Raw genomic sequence first — 25,046 nt, 5'->3', positions numbered from 1 at the left:
GGAGAAGCTCCTGTTTAAAGTTTAATGTCAGAACAGAAGAGACTGCATTTTTTGTTGTGAGCTTTTGAAGACATTGTGGGAAATCCTTGTGATCATGCAAACCGTATGAGGGTGTGGTGGGATTTATAAACAGGAAAGACGCTTACGGCCATAAGAAAGTTAAATCGGTAGAACTGACATGGGAGGAATAAAAGGAAGGAGAAAACAATAGGAGTGTGATGCCGTGTACACTGAGCCAACACGCAATGCGGGAGTAGCTTTCCACATAAAGTAAGTGCTGTGCATGAACGCATTTAGTAAATATTTGTTTGGGTGGTATGTTTTAGTCATAAAAAGGATTTATTTTATTTTCACCAGTAGGGGCGCTCTATAGTTCCGTTTTTATGAGCAAAGTTGTTGCCGTGTTAAAAGGCACTGTTTCAAAAATCTGTTCTGTACACAGTACAAAATCGTTCTGTACATGCAGTAAAAAACTAATTTTTTTCAACATAGAAAACTGCGACTTATAGCCTGGTGCGACTTGTGTATTTTTTCTTTATTTTTTAATTTCTTTTTTTTATTATTTTTATTTTTTTATGATTTATTTTTTTCTTTATTTTTTTCGGGGTTGCTGCGCCTTATAGTCCGGGGAATGCAGTCGCTACATTTTTGTGGCAAAAACAGAAAGACTGAAACGCTGTAAATTGACTTGCAAATATTCACATTCTCTATTATTTTTACTGAATAACTCTGTTTTGACAGTAAATGCAGAAAAAAAACCCAAGGTTTTAAATTCACATTTTTTTTGCTTGTTTAGGCACAACATTAACATAGTAAATCAATTATGCAGCATGAAGAATAAAAATTGGAGCGATGCAATTGTCTGCAAATTATTTCCGTGCCGTCCAGGCTGCGTTTGATTCTCATAAACGTAGTATTGTGCATAACTGTTATGTCAATAGCTCAGCCGGCAGGAGTGCCTGAGATTCTGAAGAAATCACTGCACACTTGTTCAGTGAGGGGTGGCGAAGAGCTCTTCATCATTGGCAAGAATTTTCTCAAAGACGCAAAAGTCATATTTCAAGAGAATGTCTCTGGTAAGAAACACTTTTAGGTGAAAATAAATTCTCATTCCAGATCACCAACGTTCCCAATTCAATTTCTTTTGCAGATGAAAGCTCTTGGAAGATGGAGGCGGAAATTGACATGGAATTGTTTCACCAGGTTCGACTTAATTGTTCTTGTTTTATTTGAACCGAATAATTTGTGGCAACCATTAGTAAGCTGATTCAAAGCCACTTGAGATTTGCACGATTTCGATGTAATCATCTTATATGACTGCTGGTTCAAAGGTTTGAGTGGTCTCTTTGTATCGCGACCTAAATACACAGTCTCGGGGTGTGTTTCAACACACACACTTTTGACCTTTGCTCTTGTAAACAAAGCGGTCCAAAGGAACAAAATGTCGGAATATTTAGCTCTGCACTGCTAAACAGCTTTTATTTAACGAGCTAATCCTAGTCAGATCAACATTGTTTTTAAAGCTAACAAACATTAACACGCATGATAAAAAAGGACAACTAGACAAAAGCAAAAATAGGATGGATGGAAGCTGTTGATGGTGAATAGCAATGATTTGATGTACTAAATGTATGATTATAAAAAAGAAATATTTATTTATTAATTTGTTCTTCTTGATTTCATGTTTCGCCCCAAGAATCATTTGATAGTGAAGGTTCCACCTTACCAGAACCAAAACATCACTTCTGCTGTGTGTGTGGGTATCTACGTGGTCACGATTGCTGGAAGGTCCCACGATGTTCAACCATTTACTTACAATCCAGATGCAGGTTTGTTTCTGTTTTTCTCCTGAACTATAATAGTATCATGTAGTGATGGGAAAATGAAGCTTCAGATTTGCCTCATGAACCAGCTGCTGTATTTTTGAGTCCTCTAGATGGCACTGTTGGTTTGAACAAAGGGTTTAAAATCGCCAATTTAGTGTGCTTTCAGCCCAATGTTGAACAGAGAGTGCCATCTAGAGGAGTCCAAAAATACTACAAGTGCTTCATGAAGCACATTTGAAGCTTCATTTACCCATCACATGTATCATGTCCTTTATTTTGAGCTGAAAAGGTCATCAGGGCTCTTTTTTTGTTCAGTGTGATTTCCTAGTCATGTGCTAATGTGCGATTGCATTTTCTTGCAGCAAACGCTGAAGTTTTTGTGAAGAAAGAGACATCATCTCCAGTGAAGACATGTCCCTTTGACGATCAAAGTAAAGGTTCTTTCTTTGTACATTCAACGTATCATCAAATGTGAATCAAAGATCACTACTGTTAACAATAAATAAATAGAAAATATATATATATATGTATATATTTTTTTTTTCTCCTTGTTTTTTTTCCCTTCGATCCTTGCTATCAGCCTCACAAATCAGGTCATTCAGTCACTAATGAATGACAAATGCGGATTTTGGGTGCAAGATTCGAAATAAGTAGTGTATTTCCAACTGGATCTGTAGTTTGAAAACAACTTACAGAAAATATATCCCAATTGGTGGTTAAGCTTCCCATACGTGTTGTTACAGTTCTGATGCCTTGTATGTTGCCTCAAGTGAAGAAAGAAGAAGTCACTCCAATGGAGGTCACCAACAACCTCCAAACCGCTGGGGTGTTCAAGGTAATTGATTCGAACCTTGTGACCTGATTATGATTCTTTTTTTTATCTTAATGTGTTACTTAGAAACAACAAATGCATTCACATTTGAACTTCTTGTTGCTTCTGCCAGCAGACACTGGACCTCTGTCCAGCCCAGCCAAACCCAGACATGTCCGCGGGCCGTTTAAATAACAGCAGAGAATTTTCCAGCACATTGCCACAGCCCTCCGGCGACACCGACAAGAGCCAGGCCCCAGTTTTCACCAACACAGAAGCCTTAACTACAATCCAGCCAAGAGTGTGTCTTGGACAGGAAAGGCAAGTCAGCAGCTCCTGTTCTGCGGTCAGGTCACGTGGTGATCCTGGACCTCAACCACAGCAGCTGCCGATGTTCCCTTCAGACGAAGTGGCGCAGTTGGAGGAGGCGGTTAGACAACTCAAGCCCCAAGCGTTTGGTTTGCCACTTCAGACGGACAACCCAATGACCAACCAGCAGCACCACATGCAGCACCAACAGATTCAAAATCAGCAACTTCATCAGCAGCAACTGCAGCAGCAGCAGCAGCAGCAGCAGCAGCAGGTGCTGGAGAATCTGCAGCAGCAGATATTCCAGTCACAAATTCAAATGCAGTGTGTGAATGTGGAGCAACAAGGTTCTCCCCAAGGCGCTCTGCCCAACCAGGGATCACTTTTCCAACAAGCTCAGCAGCAGCAGCAACAGCAACAAACAACTCTCTTTCAGCAGACCACTGATCTGCTCTCTATTCAGACCAACTTCCTCCAGCCGACACCCTCCCACCCCTCACCACCAGCGTTCCACAATCCCAGTCCTTTGGCCGAAGCACACGACCCGCAAGGAGGTCTGTTTCATAGCCAGAACGCCTCTCGCACTCCAGAGCAAGTGCAGGCCGTGCTCTTCCAAAATCCCATAACGGTTCTACCCTCTCCGGACCAGCAACCTTCCACCCCGATTCTTTTCCTCCCCCAGACGTCTCTTTCGGGTCAGCTTACAAGCAACAGCAGCCAACAGCAGCAACTGGCCTTTCTCAGCGCTCTACAAACACCTGCCCCTGAACAACAAGCTGTGTTTCAAGCTCAGGCTCCGACGCAGCTCTCTCCCATCCGGCAAGGCGCTCCGATGGAGCAGCAGCAGCCTGCCCCGCCTCAGCCGCTCTCTCAGTCTGCTCAGCAGCATTGTTTGTTTCAGAACATCTCCCAGCATCCACCTGCAAACTCGCTGTCTTCAGCTCCACAACCGCCAGCTGGACTACTTTTTTGTAACAACGCCCTGCCCACCACAGACCAGACATCCAACATCCTCTTCAGCAATCAGGGGCAGATGCCTCCTTTGACCAGCAGCAGTCTCGTTTCCCAGGAGTCCCCGAACGCTTCGCTGCTTTTCTCACAGGCCAGCATGGTGACGGTAAACCAACAGGGCCGCTCTGAGCCCATGGCCTTGGGCAACCCGAATGACGCACGCCAGCAAGTGCTTTTTCAGGGTCAGCAACCGATGCAACTCGGAAACGCCGCAAACAATGGGCAAGAGCAGCCGGTGGGGCTCTTCATGCCCCCCCCGAACATGGCCTCTCTGCAAGGGGGATTGTCTCAGGAGCTCGCGCAGTCGGCCATGTTTGCTTCACCGAACGGTGTGGCGAACCTCCAAACCACCACTTCATCTCCTGTTCAGCAGCCGGGGACTCTGTTTCAGTCTCCGGTCGGCGGGACCATCAGTCAGCCCAGCCAGGCTCAGCAATCGGATCTCTTCCTTTTTGGAATTCAGAATGGTGAGTGATTTGAAAGTTTTGTCAGAACAAAAGCTTCTCACCCCTTAACTCGCTCATTACCATTGACGGCTAAAGACGTCAAAGAAACATAATGTGTGTCCAGATTCACTGGACATCCCCTCATTTTAAAAAGGGTTGAGCAACTTTCTTAAATCAGCCGTGGATGGAACGCATAGGAGCGAGGAAAAAAAAACAAAAGGAACCAGTGCTAGTGATTTGACTCTCATCGCTCTTGGCTGTGCCTCTGGGGAAGTGCCTCCGATTTGTCTAGAGCTAAAAGTTTCCGAAAATTTATTTTTGTAATTGTGAAAGTATTTTGCAAAACCGGGTCAAATATGTATTTTATTACAGGATTGCTCTTTTGTTTTATGTCTAAATTAGTTTGGAATGCAAAAGGATTTTCTTCAATGTAGTCGTATAAGTGACCTGGTGGATTTAAAAAAAGAAATTTAACATCCTGGCAGGAATGATGAGTCAGAGGTTCTCCTTTGACTGTTCTCACTCTCGGGATTTATAACAACCCAAATATTTCTTTTTCACTTGAACAATAAGAGTGGAACTGGACAACTACTAATAACTTGTGCGCAATAACTAGAATCAATAAAAGAACCGAATTGTATCGATAAGCGGCATCGATAACGTAGCGTTTGAACAAATCTGCCGATCTGATCGACCTTTTTTTTTCCTCCACTCCCGCAGAATGTGGTCAGCTGATGAGCGCACCAGGAAACACACTATCCGACCAGATCATAGCCATCAGCCGATCGGGTCAAAACCAAAGAGAGAGCGAGGCCTGCATTCAGTCGCTGTTCAGCCGGTCGCCGCCACAGTCGGTGACGGCGCAGGGCGGCTTGAAAGCCTCGCAGAGCATGGAGAAGATTGATAATCTGCTGATCAGCCAAGAGCCGGGCAACAGCCTAACACGTTCGTACTAATTCCCAGAGAAGTTCCTCCATTTGTCAAATGTGCATGAGGGGTCCAAATATTACTGCGAGTGGAGATGGGAGCGAGCAACAGATTGTGTTCTGCCCATTTAAGATTGGATTTGATCTCACTTGAGGCTCTGAATATTTTATTTTTCTCTTTAAAAACTCAACGTGGACTAGATTCGAGTGAATCGACACGGAACCGTAACTGTGTGTATGTGCAGTTGTCTAATTTCCAAAATGTTTCCAAGATGGTGCGGTAGAAGCGGAAGGAAAGTCTGAACAGGGTGTGGTCTGAATGTAATACGGCGGTCCTGTGGTTCAAAGGAGCATGGAAAGTGTATTGAGAGAAAATTCTTATATTATATAGATTCATATTTTATAAAATACCATTGTCGACACATTTGTGCCTTTTTAGCAATCGGTTTCAGCATCTGTCAAATATTGTCAATCTTTAAGTTTCGACATATTTTAGACTTCATATTTGGCACAGGAGCGTCACTAAAACTAAGCGCAAATGCACTCTAATTTGGCTTTAATTTATTTGCATATTTGACTACATGAGAAAAATCATTTGAATGATGTCTATAGTGGAATACAGTGGTGATTGAAGTAAAAATGATTTTAGTTACCATATTTTCCGGACCATAAGGTGCACCTTTATATAAGCCGCAACTTCTTTTTGGGGGAAAAAAAACCCCCAATATACGCACAGGCTATAAGCCGCAGTTTTCTATGATGAAAAAAATTACTGCACGTACAGAACGATTTTGTACTGTGAATGCACATAAAGGTACATAAACAAATTGTTAAAACAGTGCCTTTTAACACGGCAACAACTTTGATAATTAAAACAGAACAGACTCAAGAGAAAAAAAACATTTATTTTGCGTATTTTCTGAACTATATAGCGCCCCTAGTGGTGAAAGAAAAATACACCGAAAAGCTGCACTGTCGTATTCGCCGCATGGTTCAAAATCTAGGAAAAAGATAGCGGCTTATAGTCCGGAAAACACGGTACTTTGTTTAATTTACCTGTTTGTTTGTTTTTTTAAGATGGGCAAATTTGCTGAAATATAGTTCTTATATTATAGAATTACTCCGTTCGCCATACTACTATCACATCTCAAAATGTAACATTATTAGCAAAAGGTGGCACTGAAGTTGAGATAAGTGAGGAAGATTTAAAGCTAAAGTGTTCCACGGGATGTCAAAGACAGAGTATTTGCATCGTACAAATACCGGAATGTAATCTAGTTCAAAATTGTCATTTGTCCTTTGGAGTCACATTGATGGACTCGCTCTGCGTCAGGTACGCGTAACCAAAGATTGTTGTAGGAAACGTTTGTTTTCCAGTCTCCGCTGAAAGGGAATTCATGCAATTTCGCCATCCAGCTCCGGTTGTAAGGTTTCAGGCACAATTTATATGGATCACGCGCAACACTCCAGCCAATTTGGTTCAACATGTTTTTAAGTCTTTACCCTGAGAAGGGTAAAATGAATAAATCAGTGGACATCAGTGTCTTCTGCTAGACCCCCCCCCCCCAAAAAAAAAATGTCAAGAAAAGCCTACTAGAACAGCTGAACTTTATTTGGAGTTAATGTTAACCTGAAATGGTGAATGTGTGCGCTGACTTTGGAGCTGAGTTGAATGTGACTGGTTAATTCTGGACATCCCAGTTAAGAGGATATTTACCCTTTGCTGTTATTTTTACTTCCCCGACTGAATTTAATTATTTAAAAGAATCAATCGAGTATGACAGGTTAGCTGTCACATAATGGTGGACTCATTTTGATTTCTTTGGTTCTCATATTTTTTATATCAGAAATGCCTGAATTTGAAGACAGGTGTGAAGACTTTTTTTTGTTTAATCTACTGTAAGATACCTTTACCATTTTTGATAGGTAGTTGTATTTTTCGCATGGCCTTCAAACTATGCAAATGCAGTGGATTTATCGAATGGTAAACTCCAGTTTTTGTGTATTAACGTTCTTTATTCAATCTTGGGGAAGTGGTTTGCTAGTATTGGCTGGCTTTGTGTAAATCCCGATGACCGGCCAGTTTTATGGCCCGTTTGCTTGCATATTTTTTTTTTCATCTTTCCGTTTAATATATGTAAAAAAAATCAAATAGCAACGCATTGCTTCTCTGTGTTTTGTTTCTTACATTTTTATCCTGCTGTTGAAACATTTCAGGGGCTGGTCTCTGACAAAGTAATTAACAAAAGTTCAACTTGTTTATATGTGCATTTTTTTAAAGAATTGCTATGTTGCCAACACAGTTGTAATTATCCACCTTCAAAAAAAAAAAAGCTATTTGGATGATTTGTAGACGTGGTAGTACAGTGTAACCTTGACTAATGTGATTCATGACGTGACGGTATTCAGTGGGACGTTACTCCAGAAGGACACCTGACAGCTATGTGTCGTTGGCTCTCCTTAAACTTGTGAAACTGAAGTGTTTTCATATTTATGGTTGTTTGTTTTGCTTGTTTCTCAAGTAAGTCTTTTGTTATTGGTTTAGTACAATAGTTTGGCGTATGTATTTATTTGTTTAGTTGGATTTAGATCTTTCGAACTGTGACCATTGGTAATCTATTGTTGTTTGGAGCCCATATCTGCTAATCCGCAATCGGACACCGGAACTGACACAAACAAAACAAAAATGTTTTTATTTTATTTTTTAATTTTTTATTTTGTTTTCAATTAAACAAAAATTACACTTTTATTTCTGTATGTACTGTAACTACACTCTGGTGAATTTTGCGGAAAAAAAAATCTTTTTGGAGCAAATGCCACCAAACTTTGCAGATTATCCTTTGAAATAGGAATGACAACTTTCAGTATTATGACTAATACAAACCGATATGACGTCAGAGTAGCGTGAGTACTCAATGTGATTGTACAGAATGGTTGCAAGCATCTCACTGATCTTAAGATGCGTAGGGTGCACACTGAGGAGGTCCATATTTTTATATGCGGGACAAATGATTGAAGTTCGTTAATACATTTTTTTTTTAATAGAAAACGTGGTTCATTTTACTAGGTTGACTACTTCAAATATAGTTTGCTGAAACCGTTCCAAAATGTAACTTCAAATACAGTGGTGCCTTGAGATACAAGATGGCGGCAGTGAACTCAACTCACTTAACAATAAGTAGCACTTTTCCAAATCCTGATCAATTCATCGACAACAAAAAAAGAGACTCCAAGCTGTTAATTGCAACTCCCAGTTGAAGTTTACTTAGAATAAAACAAAGAATTGCAGTGCATTTAAAATAACCCCATTGATTAGCCTTCTAGTCAGCTAGCCTATTGCTAGCTAAATAGCTTCCATCTTAAAGTGCTATAACCCTTTAATCAACAGATTGAACACAAACAGCACAGCAGCTCATGTACACAGGCAGTAATACAGATCTTATGGTAATATATTCTTTATCTTCTTCCAACAATTAATAATATTTGTGACGTACTGATGAGCTAAAATGAGTTCAAATGTCTCAATAAAGAGTAGATCTGTCTGTTTGTTTTATACTGACCCGCAGGTGGCCAAGGAGACAAAGACGGTTGAATTCAATTTTATTTTTTCCACCATCTTTATGCTTTTATAAAGTACAATACCATAGAGTGCAATGTATTTCCTCGTAAAGGTACATTTTGGGAGGAAAGCTGTAACCAAGTAATGCCATTTCCATTCATGTCATTGGAAAAAGATGATTCGAGTGATTTCATTTCCGAGCGCTGTCACAGACCGAATGAAACTCATCGAAAGGCACCACTGCTAGAAACTGTACTGTAAATAAATGTGCATGTCAGACTATATTCTGCTTTTTTTTTTTAACACACAGCTTGCTTCCCAATGTTGCAACGGTGCAAGCCAAGACACTTTAAATGTGCTAGTAATGCTCTCCAGCAGGGATGTGATAGATGATTCTTGTGATGAAACGTCTGTCATGCATCTAACCCATTTGTACTGAAGTATACAATGCATTTGTGTGGACATGGATGCACATGTTTTCTGAAACTGCTATGCAGCGAAACTGTAAATGTAGATCCGTTTTTTTTTTTAATATATATTTTTCTATGTAGCCGCTCAGTTTTTAACCATGACGGGAACCAAAATTGTTTTTCATCCCATTATTTAAGCTTCATGTTGAGCTTTTTCTCTGATGTTTTGCTTAATTGCCTAAACTGTTTAATGTGTCGTTGAGGTACCAGGCAGATTCAGCACACCAAATTAATCACATTTCATTTTTAATATTTGGGGAGGTGGGGTAAAAAAAAAGGAAAAAACTGATAATCACATTTCATTCATAAATCTTGTGGGGAAAATGTCTCTGAAAATTTGTGCTGCATCTAACAGTTTCACTTTTCATCTCCCAGCACAAGGGAAGCACTCCTCCAGTTCACGTTTCATAATCAAGCAAATAGAAAGTGAAATTTTCTTTAATGTTTCAAACCATGTGAACAACTGTCATACTGTATATACCCCCCCCAAAAAACTGTTCAGTCTTTGTTGGGATTAATTTTTCTGTAAACTTGCTGCTATCATATTAAACATATACAAGATAGATAATTTTATTGTGAAGCTTCTTATTCAATTTTTGAATGCATTTTCATTGAATATGCGGATATATGTTTAAAACAAAACTATACAAAATAGGTTCCTATGAGTTGGATATCAGTTATAAAAAAAGTTCATTATTTTTGTGTGTATTTTTAGTATAAAGTCAGCATCACCATAAGGTTAAAAAAAAAAAATCTATGGACCGGATTTTGTATTGAACTTCACTCTATTAAAGGGACACTTGGATGATCTTAACATTGGCAGTTATATAATATGTTTGCGTGCAAAAATGACATAAGTAATAAAAAGCCCCGCCTAAAAGGCTCTGTAGTGATTTAAGTTTTTTTTTTTGTGATGAGATTTAGGACAAATAGGCACGCCTCCTTTTGGAGCACGTGAAGTGGCACGGGCATCTAATAAGGATGCCACTTGGACACCTCCCTGGTGAGGTGTTCAGGGCATGTCCCACCTGCAGAAGGCCCGAGGACGCCCCAGGCCCCCGTTGGAGAGACTATCTCACTCAGCTGGCTTGGGAGCGCTTCAGGATCCGCCAAGAGAAGCTGGATGATATAGATAGGGAGAGCGAAGTCTGGGCTTCCTCGCTTAGGCCACTTCCCCTGCAACCCAACCTTAAATAAGCGTAACAGAATGGATGGATGGATGATACTATACACTGAAATTACCTAGAATTATGTTGTTATTAATAATTATATTTAAATACATTTATCGTGGTAATGATTTGACAAGGTTGGAAAAAGATAAATGTCAATTAATGTACAACACTATTTTTAGAATTCCCTGCAAGTGGTTATATTTTCAAATTATAATCTCTACAGTATTACTAGAAAATCACGACTCCCCGCCACTCTCTTTATTTTATTTTATTATTATTTTTTTTTTTTTAATAGAACACCTACGTGGGAGTTAAATGGTGCCCGTGGTACAACTCTGGTGACACCTGGTGGATGACATGCCAAAAAAAGAAGGGAACACAATTTTCAGAAACGTAGCATTGTACAGATGTTTTGCCACCGTCTTTTTCTTGTAATCAAATACAAATGATGGTCCAGAAAGTGTCGTAGTATCAAATAACCATCCTATTCATTTCATTGAGACGTGGTCGATTCCTTCCGCCATAACAATTCCAACAGTCTTTGAACGTCCCTGTTTGATGACTTTGAGTGATTGTGCGCATGCGCAGATCCATCAAAGCGCGACAACCTACCATCATGGCTGACGTAACAGCGGCGGACGGCGATAAACTCAGCAAAAAGTGAGTTTTATGCGTTTTCCATCAGTTTAACACGTATTACGTTCTGTTGCACGATTTTACCTGTATTTTCTGCCATACAGATATAAAGTAATGGCAGCAGACGTAACAGCATGTAAGAACGATAGCAAAACCTATTTCCCATACGGAGGCATGCTCGAAGCCTATATTTCCCTAACGCCTGTTTCCATCGATCAGTGGGAAATGTAGTTTTTAAAATTAAGTTTACCCCACAACCATGCTTTGTTTTGCGAACGAGTAAAACTACAAGCTCCATAATGTCCTAAGAGAAAGGTCGTCCACTCGCCGACTGGGTAATTTGGGGACTTGGCTTTCTAGCTATCGTTCATGAACGTAACGTAACGTTTGAGAATTACAATACATAATACGAAAATCTCCGTATAGGACCCAAGACAAGAGAGTATAATTCATGATATTGGCGTTTTACTAAAGTTGATTCTGACCTTCCTGTTAAATGTTAGCAACATTCACATGCACGTGCTAGCCGTTCTTTTAAAATAATTAGATTTTTGGCTGTGTATAAGTAGTGGAATTTAACCAAAAGAATGTGTGTACCTTTTTTTTTCTTTGTTTGTCAACACGTTTTGATAATGTCTTGTGCGTATGCTGCTCATGAATTTCTTCTGTCAAATATTGGCAGGCACAGCTTTTTAACATCCAATTAAAATGTTTTACATTGTTTATATGAAACACTTAATCGACAGTTCTTTCTAACTTTCTTTTCTTTAACATGAGCCTCTTGTATGGTTAAGATGCCACTTGATTAAAATGGGGAGAAAAGCTACTTTAAAAAAAGAAATTCACAAGTGAAAGGTTTAGTGACATTGGATTTACTATGTTTTTTTGCTTTTTTTCTAGTTTGTGTTTTTTTAATGACTGGCAATACTGCAAGAAAAAAAAAAAGAAACATGTTTTCTCATCTGTATAATGTCCAAGAGCATATCTTTCAGACAACAACTCATAACTAATTTCATTGCAAATCTAAAAGACTGGGACTACAAAGTTAAATATAACTGAACATTCATGAATGCACTGTGCAGGCTTTAGTTTTCACATTTAATTTGTGACTATTTTGTATACCACCAAAGGGAGTCCACATACGTATATGGAAATTACTACCAACTCTGCTTGCTATCCGTCTTGTTTGTATTTTTTGTATATATATTTCTTTCCCCCAGATTGCTCTTCTGACTGGTGGCTCAGCATGCTTTGCCTTGTCAGGGCAGTCAGGCAGCAGCTGTGCCAAGCCTTTGAAGTCAGGGGGCTGTGGTATAAAAATGCGCATCCATGTACAGCTGCAGTGCCTGCCCAAATTTACGGAAAGCGTTGGAGAGGTGACAAAAGGTTGGTGGCTTTTCTTTTCAAGAGAGAATGACAACCAACCTTTTGTCACCAGAAAATTGTGGGTTCCTTTTTACTGTCTACATCAGTCGCTTGCGTTTTAATATACGGTACGCTTTTTCAGATTTGTGTTGTGTTGTCATGTGATCACGACCAACGGTAAGTGGAGCAGCCTTTTTGACCTAAATCCATGAAGCTGCATCATTCGATTCGTCATATCTTAACAGTGAGCTGAAGAGGAGACTAAAAGCGGAGAAGAAGGCTGTGGAGAAAGAAGCCAAGGCCAAAGAACAGCAGCAGCAAAAGAAGGAAACCAATAACTGCGTAGCATCAGAGATTGCTGCCATGGACGAGGAGACGCTCGACCCAAATGTGAGCATTTTGTATGAACATTGGCTTTCGTCGTTTATTTTGTGAACACTATTTACATTGTTAGCTTCCAAATGCAGCAATACTACAAGATTCGAACTCAGGCCATTCAAGAGCTCAAGGGTACCGCTGAGGACCCGTATCCACACAAGTACCACGTTGACTTGTCGCTCACAGAGTTCATTGAGAAGTACAATCATCTCCAGCCTGGGGAACAGCTAAGAGAAGTTATCCTCAATGTGTCAGGTATTGTAATACTTAAATCCTTGAATCGTTGGATTTGATTGACTGGATAAGGGTGGAGAAGGTATGAATGAGAAGTGCTTTTTCTTGTCTTGTGTGGCAGGCCGCATCCATGCCAAGAGGGCATCTGGTGCCAAGCTGCTGTTTTATGACATGCGAGGCGAAGGCACCAAGTTGCAAGTTATGGCAAACTCCGGGTACTGAAAGATTGATCAGAACATTCTCATAATTAATCCCTGAATATCATGTGCATGTATATTTATTGATGAACCAATTCACTTGCCAGACATTTTCAAAGCAGAGTTTCTCTTATTGTCAGCCATTTTAGAGCATAACGTCTTGATGAACTCGGGAAATAGGAATATTTTAACACTGAGTTTTCCCCTTCACCCGGGCAGGAACTACAAGTCTGAGGAAGGCTTCGTTGCCATCAACAACAAGCTCAGGCGCGGCGACATCATCGGTGTCCGTGGCAACCCCGGGAAGACTAAAAAGGGGGAGCTCTCCATTATCCCCATCGAGATGACTCTGCTTTCGCCTTGTCTCCACATGCTGCCTCATCTCCACTTTGGACTTAAAGACAAGGTAAATACACTGACGGTTACGACATTGTTATAGTCTAGCTAGTCTAAAACTGAATTTACATTATTTCCTCCGAGTATCCATTTTAGTCAGATTTATTTATTTTATTTTTATCAGATTAATCATGAAAACCAAGGTGACACTCTATAAAATTTGTTTGTTTGTGGCTTTGAAATTCACGTTTATGTTTTACAACACATTATTCAAGCGTTGCAGACCTTGACCTGTGTTTGGATCAAACAAAACAAATTGAATGATTGCAAAGATGTGTCGCTGCCAATGTTTTGATTAGTATGACTCATAGATTAAACATTACCCTCCCCCTGAATAATAGCAAAAAAAAAAGTTTGATCCACCCAAACCTACAAATGGAAAAGGTACATTTTATTTTTTGCCATCTTTTTTGTTGTTGCCATGGCTCTCTCATAGGAAACACGATTCCGTCAGCGCTACTTGGATCTCATCTTAAACGACTACGTGAGGCAGAAGTTTGTCACACGAGCCAAAATCATCACATACTTGCGCAGCTTCTTGGACCAACTGGGCTTTTTAGAGGTATGGGTTTGACAAGCTTATCACAACCTCCCCCACCCCCATCTTCATTCCTCCTCCATTTTATTAAATATTTTTATTTATTTATTTTATTTCTTGTGTGTGAAATTGCATTCCAAGTCTTGTTTACTGTCGTTCTAAGATTGAGACCCCAATGATGAACCTTATTCCTGGTGGAGCAGTGGCCCGTCCATTTGTAACTCACCACAATGAGCTGGACATGAACCTATATATGAGGATAGCTCCCGAGCTTTACCATAAGGTAATGTACAATATCTCTGAGCGTAAAAAACATTTTTAACTGACTATGTCATCATTTTACAAGCAAATCAATATTTTCTGTTGATGACATATTATAGTGTCGAGTGTGTTTTAGGGATTCTTCATTATACAACTGTGTGTTCTACGTGTAGATGCTTGTTGTCGGCGGGATAGATCGAGTGTATGAGGTCGGCCGCCAGTTCAGGAATGAGGGCATCGATCTCACTCACAACCCGGAGTTCACCACCTGCGAATTTTACATGGCGTATGCGGACTACCATGACTTGATGGACATAACGGAGAAACTCCTGTCTGGTACGTAGAAATAAACTGCTTGTGTGGGATCAAGAAAGACTTCAATGTCTCTTGGTTTGGTTTGCTCTGACGCAGTCTATATCGAAGCGCGCTCTATAGTGTGTCCTCTGCGCGTACGGTATGCACCGCAAATGTGGTGGGCAATCATGTTGTTACACACATTTGGAATTTCTCTGAAATTTCATGTGGTCATCAAGGCTGCGTATACTGTTGGTCCAGGGAGGATAAGTGTTTGAGAAAATGAATGAATGAACACGTAGGCTTCAGCACCCCACACTAGTGACGGGTAAATGAAGCTTCAAATCTGCTTCATGAACCACTTGTAGTATTTTTGAACTCCTGTAGATGGCACTCTCTGTTCAACATTGTACTGAAAGCACAATGACTTGCCATTTTTTTAAACCCTTTAAACGAACAGTGCCATCTGCAGGACTTAAAAATACAGCAGCTGGTTCATGAAGCAAATTTGAAGCTTCATTTTCCCATCAGTACCCCACACCCCTCGAGTGGCACGTAATTCATATTCAGCATTTTAACTCCTTCGTAGACAATATTTTGACCGATTTTTAGATGGGCCTCTCACATCATTGTCAGACCAACAACAAAAATACTTACTCTGCACTGTGTTTTCCTTTCAGGGATGGTGAAGCACATCACGGGAAGTTACAAGGTGACCTACCACCCAGATGGTCCCGAAGGAGAAGCCTATGAGATTGACTTCACTCCACCATTTAAAAGAGTGAGCATGACACACGACCTGGAGAAGCTGATGGGAGTCAAATTTCCTCCCACTGACAGTTACGACAGCGACGGTAAGATTAGAGGACAAACATTTACAGTTTTACACGTTTTTATTTTAGTTTTGATTGCCACTGTAATTATCCACTCATGATGTCCATATGCCTTTGCTCACATGAACTCTTCAGAGACTCGTAAATTCTTTGATGACCTGTGTGCCCAGAAGGGAGTTGAATGTCCTCCACCCAGAACAACTGCCCGCCTACTTGACAAGGTACTTTATTTACTTTAATAATTATTAAATATTCCAACACTTATTTGAACCACTCTGTCGTTTCTCAGCTTGTGGGAGATTTCCTGGAGGTCACCTGTATCAGCCCCACATTTATCTGTGATCATCCTCAAATCATGAGCCCCTTAGCAAAATGGTGAGGGGGAGACGTCTTTTCTCAAATCTGCCCGTGATCTGTTTGGGAATGACAGTTGAAATGCTTCTTTCTAAAAGGCATCGATCGGAGAAAGGACTAACGGAGCGCTTTGAGCTTTTTGTGATGAAGAAAGAAATCTGCAACGCCTACACAGAGTTGAATGACCCCATTAGACAGAGGGAGCTTTTTGAGCAGCAAGCCAAGGTGTGTAATGAACTTTGTACTATGGTGCGGCTCTACATTTCTAACGCAGTTTGGAGCGTTCAAATGAGTGTGAAATTATTGCTGTGACGTTGTAGTTCACAACTTGCCTTGCCAAAAAACAAGAGGCACATAACCAAAGAGCATGTTGCTATTTATCACAAGATACCCGTTAGATCAGTTGAAGAGTTCACATTTTTTGTAAACTGTTTTTTTTTTTCGGGTTCCAGGTTAAAACATATTTTTTTAGGGTATTCTAAGTGAATGGTTAATGTTCTATATTATTTATATCCACAGTGGAACCTCAATTAAATTACTACTTCTTTTTTCATGGCCTAAAATCCCCCAATACAGTAGTGATGGGTAAATGAAGCTTCAAATCTGCTTCATGAACCAGTTGTAGTATTTTTGGACTCCTATAGATGGCACTCTCTGTTCAACATTGGGCTGAAAGCCATTTTTTAAAGCCTTTATTTAAAGCAACAGTGCCATCTAGAGGACTCAAAAATACAACAGCTGGTTCATGAAGCAAATTTGAAGCTTCATTTTCCCATCACTACAATACAGTCAATACAGACCAAGCCAGTGCACGAATAATGAAACTCTGCCTATAAATGACTACCGAAATACACTTGAGGGAAAAAGAAATAGATACAATCGCATCGCTTGCCCGAAACAAGTGACACACGATGGATTGCTTTTAGTGTAGTTGAAGAATTTCATCATGGCCCAACACCTTGGAAACGGAGCTCTAATCTTTTTGTCAGTGCCTGACAAAAAGTGTTTACGATAAAATACTTTTCAGGCCAAGGCCGAAGGTGACGACGAGGCTATGTTCATCGACGAGACCTTCTGCACGGCACTGGAATACGGTCTGCCACCGACAGCCGGATGGGGAATGGGCATCGACCGTCTCACCATGTTCCTGACCGACTCCAATAACATCAAGGTAACATTTTCTGCAACGCAGTAACTTCACTACAGTCAGTTGAAGAAATGCATAAATAATCAGAGAAAGAGGAATGTCAATAACCTCTCTGATCTTATATCAATCAATCATGACCAGTTGATGAAGAGGATCATATTTTGTGAAATGACTTAACAGTATTTTGTGCGTGTTCTTTCTCAGGAGGTGTTGCTCTTCCCAGCCATGAAGCCCGACGACAACAAAACAAGCGTTCCTGCGGAGGGCACCTCTGTGTAATGTACTGACCGCTGACCCTCCCCTCCTTGAAGAAACCACAGAGAAGCCTTCATGTCAGTGGTCATTTGTGAGGTCTGCCGAATTTGTTTTTAATGATGTCAAAGGCTTTGTTGCTAATTTGCTGTTTCGGCGTGTCTGTCAGACTAAATGTTACATCATTAACAACCACTGTTTCATTTTGGTATTTTCTACAAATTTTCTGATCATGTTTGTTGGGTCTTACTTTTGATTTCCAACAAGGATAAAAAAAATTATCGTCATTGTCAAGCAGGCACTTTTTGGATAATCAGCAAATCACATCCATTGTTTACCCTTTTGCAGACCAAGATGTAATGTTTCAGAATATGCTTACAATTTCTGTATGTGGTCAGTTGCTCAAGTCTGACTTTGAGATTTGGCGTTGACGCACATCCAAATTCAACTGAAGCGCCTGTAATAATAATTGTGGAGTTGCCACAATACTGCCATCTCTTCTCTCATGACTGCTTATGTTTGATGTAATTGACAGACTCCCAAAGGTCAGCCGAATAAAGCGCTTATGAATCTCTTTTTGTCTCTTAATTTTTAAAAATCATTTCAATTATTTATTTATTACAATTATTGATTGCCTCATCTATTAATGACTCAATTTGAGTATTACTTTATCTCACGCCAGTGTTTATCCTTGATGTGTGAGTCCCCTTTGCGTCTAAACCAAAACACACCGATGGAAAACTGCATAATAGTGGACTTTATATTTTTTCTAAAAAAAAAAGTGAATTATAACAAGTTAGAATACAATAAAATTTAATTACAGTATAGTCTCTTTTATTAGCCTTTGGCTAAGATTTGTCACTGGTAAATATCTTAGTTAGACAGTGAGCCCGTGATAATTAATGGCAACTGCAAACGCCTCTAACTTAGTTATCCAAAAATACTTTTCTGTCGCTAAACTGTAATTGGGAAATAAAAGTCTTGCTGCTGTCAATTGCTATCCCTGCCCATGTCAATAAGTACTCTTTCCATTATTCTCCATTTCCTCAGCGGCTTTAACGATGCGCCATCTTATGATGTCACATTTAAATGAAAAAAAAACAGACAAACACATAATTTCATATTGAAAATTACAAACTATCAATTTACTGAAGCCTAAATACTAACCTCAACAATTCAGGGGGTGCGTCCTCTACTGGGCACATGTGGTACTACACTCAATCTACTACCACAATCATTTCTAAGTGCAGGACAGCTCTCCATCTTTTGCCCACAACTTTTGAACCCAATGGCCGAAACACTCAGAACCAACACCAAACTCGGACCCCTAAACACGATTTACAAGCTTTGTAGCTCAACTTCTGTTTACCCTGAATGGACGTCTAATTGCCGTTACAACCACTTCCGTCAAACACTTCATAGCTCCTCGATTTGGCTGCCCGCTGTGAATGCAATCTGCGCATTGACCGCTAGATGTCAGCAAACTCGATTGCCCGTGCCCGTGCCCTCCCCAGTTGATGATGCGCGCTCCCGAGGTCAAGTGTATGTGCGCTGGCTCCCACGCGCACCCACACTGAGTGAAGATGGCGATGAGAGCGGCGCTGCGGTGCCTCTCCGCAAACTTGCCCTTCGGGTTTCTCCAGCTGTCGCCTGCTGCGACTCTCCCGGCGACACGGCTGCTGTGGGCGGCGAGGACACTGAGCACCACGGCCGCGCGCTCGGAAGGTAAAATACTTTGGCATTGTGATTCAAAATCCCAAGCGGAAGTGGACGTCATGTTCGACTGGCTGACCAGACACAAACTTTTAACTCGTGTTGAAGATTAGCAGCAGCCCGTTAGCTACGCTTCTGCTCAACGCACAACCAAGATGACGTTTTTACGTTTTCAATCAAGTGAACTGTCAATTCCAACAAATGTCTGCTTGTGCAACATAGCAACTCATTAATCGTATGACAGCTAACGTAAGTAAATGAATGGCATGTTAGCATACAAGTACGTTTCTGCTATAGTGTTAATTATTTTTCATACAGTTTCTGTGCAAGAATTTAGTATAAAAGCCATGTATGCAGTCATTCTCTTTTGGGGACAGCATTCCCGACTGTGCTCTGCCAGCCATGCATCAACATATTACAATCTGGTTTAAACCTGTATTTGTCTGCTTGCTGAAAGGATGCCAGCCCTGGGGAATGAAACACTTGCACTGTTCTAATTCATGCTAGAAAAACTGTAATGGTGAATTCATTCAACCCAACAAAAGGGGTGCGCTGTGATTGGTCACTACCTGAGGCCTTAGGTACTGTGATGTCATTTTTAATCGACAGCAAGTGGCAAAATGACTGCCTCCTAAAATGGATAAAGTTTGTTGTGGATTTTGCGGCTTAATTTATAGTCCACAAACACTGTATTAATCAGGATGGTGTTTTTAGACTAGTGTGGTGCATTGAATATATGGTACAGATTATTATTATTATTATTATTATTATTATCATCATATCTGTTGTTTGGGAACATCGACTTACTGTAGATTAGTTGTTTGATTCTTGAAACTGATTTTGACATGAGTGCTGCCCGGCATGATGTTGTGCAATGTGGCACTACAAATATCGCACAAAATACTAAATTCATATTTGCGGAATTATTTGAACAAAAGTTTTTACAAACACAGAATTGTTGATGCATTTGAAATGTGTTCGTTGGGCGAATGTTTTAAGTAAGAATACAATTTTGCTCTGTATGGATTCGTAAAGGATGAATCAATACATAAAAATGGAGAGGCCTAATTTCCACAACAGTACAGTCAAATTCTGAATTGTACAACTGATTTGTGATTCCTATTCTAAATGTGTAGATGCCGTGAATTGAATAATTTACCCATTGATCTTTGTTCTTGCTTTGTTCTCTGTGCAGCTTTAAAGTTCACAGATAAGCATGAGTGGGTGCGAGTAGAAGGTGACATTGGCACAGTCGGTATCAGCAATTATGCTCAGGTAAGCCTTTGTCTTTTACCGTTCACTAATCAGCCCCGTTTATGATGGGCTATGACACATTCGGTCCACAGCCTTGATGATTGGTGCACAATGGTTTCAGAAGCTACACAGTGGACCGGTAGTTTAGTTTATACTCTGGACTTTGCACTCATTTTTTTTTTTCTGATGAATATTGCCACTGATCACTTTGTTTCACTGAAAATGAATGCCACATACATCGCAGTGCGATGCTGAGGGGGGCAAGTGTAAACCTGGGGACATGCTTTTTTCCCCGACGTACTACAACAAAGTGTAATTGCACATCCACTCCAGTAGTTGGCAGTGGCGCTCTTCTTGTTCATGTGCGCTGCGAGTATTAACTCTACGGTGTAGGTTTGTTTTGCAACAAAAATGCTATTATTTATAGTTGCGGTAAAGAGTGGGTGGTGGGAGGGGCACAAATTGTTTTCTTCTTAACAGAAAATAATTGAGAAGCACTGTTTTAAGGTCTCCACAGTCAAGGACAAGTGATGTCGTTGATAGTGAATTTAAAACGGCGCCGCACAACAGTACAGTTCTCGTGCTTAATCGGATTTATTCATTTTCAGTCATGTGTTGACAACTTTAGATTATGAATGTCATGTTTTGTCAGATGACAGCAAACATTATGGATCAATTTTTAGGCTCTGCATGATTCCTTTGTTTGTACAGTGAGCCGCCTTTTAATATCTGGGAATTGTTCCAGACCCAGTCACAATAGCTAAAAATCTATAATTTTGAAAGACCACGAATGATTTTTTTTTTCCTCAACATAGTTTTAAACAGGGCTGACTAACTAAAAATGTTGATAATGGATTCATATGTCAATTCTTTTTTTGATTAAATGCTGAAATGATTTAAATTCACAGTGCAGTGGATACACAAAAATATAATTCAGTTACCGGTTTAGTGCATAACGTCAAAAAATGAGCAAAAATTATTTTCCAAAGTATAAGCAAATGTTTTATTTTGATTCAACACAAAGATAAACGGTTTGCTTTCATGGAGGACAACAGAAATCGGATGATATTTAGTGTTGAGAAGCTGAAATTCTGAAGTATCTAAACAATTAATCGATCATCAAAAATGATAATCGATTAATTTGCGAATTGATTAGTTTTTGATTAATCATTGCGCCTCTGCTTTTAACCCTCCCATTTGCTACAAACACATTTAAAACACACTTTTTGTGTGTGTTTGAACACAGAAAAACATGTGGGGAAAAAAAAGGAATGAACCCTTCCACGTTTGGTGTAAATTAATTTATTGACTTCCGGTCAGCAGGTAAATGCATAGTGGCGACAATGACAGACTCGAACGTCCAATTTCGTCCAATGTCTGCTGTAACCAAAAAAAACGTGTCAATTGCTTTTTTGCCATTTTTTTCTGTTGTGAAGGTTAACAAATATGAAGGACAAAGTATTGTATTAGTCTCCAAAGATTACATCTTTTCTGTTGTAATCATTAAAGGACCAAAAAAAGATGTTATGTTAGTTACGACACAATTTTTAAATAGCTGATTAATCAGTTAGCTGATTTTTATTTTGCCAAACATCGAAATCGCTTTGCCTTAAAATATCTATAATGGTCGGGCCATGGTACGCTCACTCGTATATTATTTATCCTCTGCGAACAGTGACTAATACTCGTGCCACACAGATGACAGGAGTTGAGACGTCTGAATGAACACTATATATAAATATTACAAAATACAGTATTATGGAGTCCTACTTTTTTTTTTACTTGTAGTTTTTGGGGGAAGGCTGCAACAGGTTAATGAAGTTTCCATTGATTTAATTGTGATTAGAGGATTTGTGATAGAATATGATGTCATGGAATTGATCCTATGTACTGTATTGGCTCTTCTGTTTTTTTTTAAGGAAGCTTTAGGCGATGTGGTGTACTGCGGACTCCCCGAAGTCGGCCAAAGCCTCGAGCAGATGGGTACGATCGGCCCACGTCCGCAAAAGCGTTCCGTGAGATAAGCCACGTCTAACGTTGCCTCCGTGTTTGTGTCGCAGAGGAGTTTGGTGCCTTGGAAAGTGTGAAGGCCGCCAGCGAGCTTTACTCGCCGCTGACGGGCGAAGTGAAGGAAATCAACACCGAGCTGGCCGACAATCCCGGATTGGTGAATAAAGCCTGCTATTCGGACGGTGAGCGTCTTGCGAAGAGATTGCGCGGCGTAAAACAGGTCCCTGGTCGTCGAACTTGACCTCTGCCCTTTTTCAGGTTGGCTCATCAAGATGACCATCGAAAGGCCTGATGAGCTGCAAGGCCTCATGGATCAACCCGCGTATGATAATTTCCTCAAATCACTGGAATGAGAAATCATTCAGCCGGCTGTGCTACTTTTGTACTTCAGTAACATCTCGCAACATCCCTCGTCCTCTGTGCTATTTATTGTCACGCTGAAACTGTGCCATGAAAATATTTCTTGTCTGTCCATAGCTTCTGTTTAGAAGATATCCATTCATTTAGTTGGTAAAACCACAAAAAGGGCTCTTAGGAATGTTGGGATAAGATTCTGGTGCTCTTGACTTTAAGCGTGCACAAATGAGATTGAAAACTGGACAGTGATTGTAAGTGATGTCACCGGGAAATAAAACTTTTCATTTTTCTTTGAGAAGAAATGCAGGCAAGTGTTCAAGTTGATTTTCAATGCTCAAACAGGAATTGAAGCCGGCTGGTTAAAAAAAAAAGCAAAGATGCGACCGGTAAAAATCAGCATGCATATTGTTTGTGTGCTAATGAGGGTGTTGCTGTGTGCACCTGACCTGGGTGCTTCTTGTTGCTTATTAAGTCCATACACCTTGACCTTTGCCCTCTTAGGTGCAGATAGGAAGAGAGAGCAGAGGCCACTTCATTAATGATTAATGAGGCAGCGCTTTTAAAATCACTGAATGAATGACATGACGAACGGGAGTTTTCGCACGCGGTTCAGTTGGTAGAGGGGATTTTTTTTTTTTTTTTTTTTTTTTTTTTTTTTTTTTTTTTTTTTTCCAAAGTGCGTTTGTTTTTCCTACGATAGGCTGCGGTTCCCCGGTTTCAAGACAAGCTGTATAATTATTCGAGGTGCAACAATTAAACGGCAACTAATTGATGGTCAAACTAACAACTATTTTGATAATGGTTTAAATAACTTATTTTTAAAAAACTCAAGTCCCAGTCCTCAGAATATCAACCTCTCAACAGGTGTCTTGAGATATGAGTTTGACCACGCTTGTGACTCAAAATACTCCTATCTCAAATCATCCTTGTCCATTGAAATCAATGGAAATGTCGTTAATCCTTTCCAACCCCAAAATGTATCTCAATGTGAAAAATAGCACTCTATACTATACTTGACACTCATATGATAAAGACTCAAATTGAACTAAAAAAAAATCAATATTTTTTGTCACAAATTCTCAGTAAGTTGAATAAGAACGACATACATAAACTTGGAGAGAGATGAGTGATCAACTCCATAACAGTAATAATAGTGATTCTTCGCAGAGGATAAAGAATATATTGCCAGGTTCTGTACTCCACCATTTATTGTCATATGTTGATTGAAGGTTCACGCAAATGCTAATGTTCAGCCCAAGGCTTTTCATATGTGTGCTAGCATTAGCCAATGTTGGATAACGAGCTTCACAACAACCCCGGTTCTCATGCATTTGTGAAATTTTAAAATTGAAAAGCACACCTGCGCATGACCATAGTCAGGATATGCAGTTCAGAAAACGGATGGACAGACTGGGAAAAATTCTGAACCCAAAAGTTCCAGTTGGGAGGCCAACTCAACTGCCAAATGTGACTGCACTAGACCCGTCATTTCTGAACGAGTGCTGTAGGCGTCGTACCTGAGTGGCCTTGCTGGAAAAAAAGTAAGTCAAGCTAATGCTTATGAATGAAACTGTGATATCCGGATGGTTCTGCTATGTTGACATCAATAGCGACGTTTTTACAATCAATGAATGGTCAAATTGTGATCAGTGATTTCTCCCAAATAAATTGATAATATTGAAATAATACGTTTAATAATAAGTTTCATGATAAAATAATACATAAATTGAGCTTGGCTGGATGATCCCTTTAACCAGAAGTTCAATTGAGTCTGTAGTCACAGTTGGTGACACAGCCATGCCTTTTGTTGTAAATTTAACGTTGTGTTCCAGTGCAACGGCGAGTTCTTAGAATATTAATTTGTGTTACAGTCAATATGAATGTCGACTCCGGTTATGACCAAAATGTTGTAGACAATACAAATGACTGACAGGAGTTCACCAAACTGTTCCATAAATGCACTTTTCTTTGCGTAATTTTAGTTTCCTAACATTTGTCACTACATTAGAAGATTTCGCTTCTCCTCCACTCATGCAGTGCAGGTTCGCTGCCCCTTCGCCTGTCATGCTGGCCAAGTGTGTGATGATAACTGCTGTTATCTTCTGCATTGCTTTGTGACACTCACTAGACCCGGACGGACTGACCTCGAGTGACTAGAGGTCAGTCCGTCCGGGAAACAATGTTTCAGTTCATATAATGTGCAAACTTTCGCACCCATGCTGATAGGGCGTTAAAAGTCTACATCTAGCGGCCAAATAGACTAAACAGCTTCAAAGTGCAACGTAATAATGGCCAAA

At 40.1% G+C, this 25,046-nt stretch overlaps 3 protein-coding genes across 7 annotated transcripts in view; all 3 read left to right on the top strand.

The window, feature by feature from the left end:
- The window catches only part of nfat5b (nuclear factor of activated T cells 5b), a 32,111-nt gene extending 22,185 nt beyond the window's left edge, over positions 1-9,926 (top strand). For 2 of the 4 annotated variants that reach the window (XM_088296551.1, XM_088296554.1), the window contains exons 7-13: positions 942-1,076; positions 1,151-1,203; positions 1,697-1,829; positions 2,189-2,257; positions 2,570-2,661; positions 2,771-4,424; positions 5,124-9,926. In XM_088296551.1, the coding sequence (XP_088152677.1) occupies positions 942-1,076; positions 1,151-1,203; positions 1,697-1,829; positions 2,189-2,257; positions 2,570-2,661; positions 2,771-4,424; positions 5,124-5,359 (2,372 nt within the window). In that variant the 3' untranslated portion in view covers positions 5,360-9,926. The remainder of the gene's footprint in view (positions 1-941; positions 1,077-1,150; positions 1,204-1,696; positions 1,830-2,188; positions 2,258-2,569; positions 2,662-2,770; positions 4,425-5,123) is intronic. The other 2 variants (XM_088296552.1, XM_088296553.1) reach the window with 2 other exon arrangements.
- Positions 9,927-11,024: 1,098 nt separating this feature from the next.
- Positions 11,025-17,989, top strand: kars1 (lysyl-tRNA synthetase 1). 2 transcript variants are annotated; one of them, XM_088297185.1, is made up of 15 exons: positions 11,082-11,190; positions 12,387-12,552; positions 12,777-12,921; positions 12,999-13,164; positions 13,265-13,358; positions 13,560-13,746; positions 14,173-14,298; positions 14,438-14,557; positions 14,709-14,871; positions 15,510-15,683; positions 15,798-15,883; positions 15,952-16,037; positions 16,115-16,241; positions 17,044-17,187; positions 17,368-17,989. In XM_088297185.1, the coding sequence occupies exons 2-15, from the start codon at positions 12,413-12,415 to the stop codon at positions 17,440-17,442; spliced, it is 1,833 nt and encodes a 610-aa protein (XP_088153311.1). In that variant the 5' UTR covers positions 11,082-11,190; positions 12,387-12,412; the 3' UTR covers positions 17,443-17,989. The 2 variants fall into 2 exon arrangements, with proteins under 2 accessions (XP_088153312.1, XP_088153311.1); XM_088297186.1 differs by lacking the exon at positions 12,387-12,552 and having other exon boundaries at positions 11,025-11,190.
- Positions 17,990-18,941: 952 nt separating this feature from the next.
- gcshb (glycine cleavage system protein H (aminomethyl carrier), b) lies at positions 18,942-23,055 on the top strand. The gene is made up of 5 exons (XM_088296449.1): positions 18,942-19,140; positions 20,324-20,403; positions 22,302-22,365; positions 22,443-22,574; positions 22,651-23,055. The coding sequence occupies exons 1-5, from the start codon at positions 18,999-19,001 to the stop codon at positions 22,743-22,745; spliced, it is 513 nt and encodes a 170-aa protein (XP_088152575.1). The 5' UTR covers positions 18,942-18,998; the 3' UTR covers positions 22,746-23,055.
- The last annotated feature ends 1,991 nt before the right edge of the window (positions 23,056-25,046 follow it).

The sequence above is a fragment of the Idiotropiscis lumnitzeri genome, chromosome 5 (assembly GCF_059441095.1).
Source record: "Idiotropiscis lumnitzeri isolate Australia: NSW breed Sydney's pygmy pipehorse chromosome 5, RoL_Ilum_1.0, whole genome shotgun sequence".
NCBI classification, from domain to species: Eukaryota; Metazoa; Chordata; class Actinopteri; order Syngnathiformes; family Syngnathidae; genus Idiotropiscis; species Idiotropiscis lumnitzeri.
This window is presented reverse-complemented; position numbering and strand designations above follow the sequence as displayed.

Bases quoted from the DNA above. Each gene is read 5' to 3' on its own strand.
- kars1 (XM_088297185.1), top strand. From the start codon at position 12,413: ATGCTTTGCCTTGTCAGGGCAGTCAGGCAGCAGCTGTGCCAAGCCTTT. The intron at 16,038-16,114 runs GTGAGGGGGAGA...TCTTTCTAAAAG, and splicing joins ATGAGCCCCTTAGCAAAATG to GCATCGATCGGAGAAAGGAC. The intron at 17,188-17,367 runs GTAACATTTTCT...GTTCTTTCTCAG, and splicing joins CCGACTCCAATAACATCAAG to GAGGTGTTGCTCTTCCCAGC.
- gcshb (XM_088296449.1), top strand. From the start codon at position 18,999: ATGGCGATGAGAGCGGCGCTGCGGTGCCTCTCCGCAAACTTGCCCTTC. The intron at 20,404-22,301 runs GTAAGCCTTTGT...TTTTTTTTTAAG, and splicing joins GTATCAGCAATTATGCTCAG to GAAGCTTTAGGCGATGTGGT. The intron at 22,575-22,650 runs GTGAGCGTCTTG...GCCCTTTTTCAG, and splicing joins TAAAGCCTGCTATTCGGACG to GTTGGCTCATCAAGATGACC.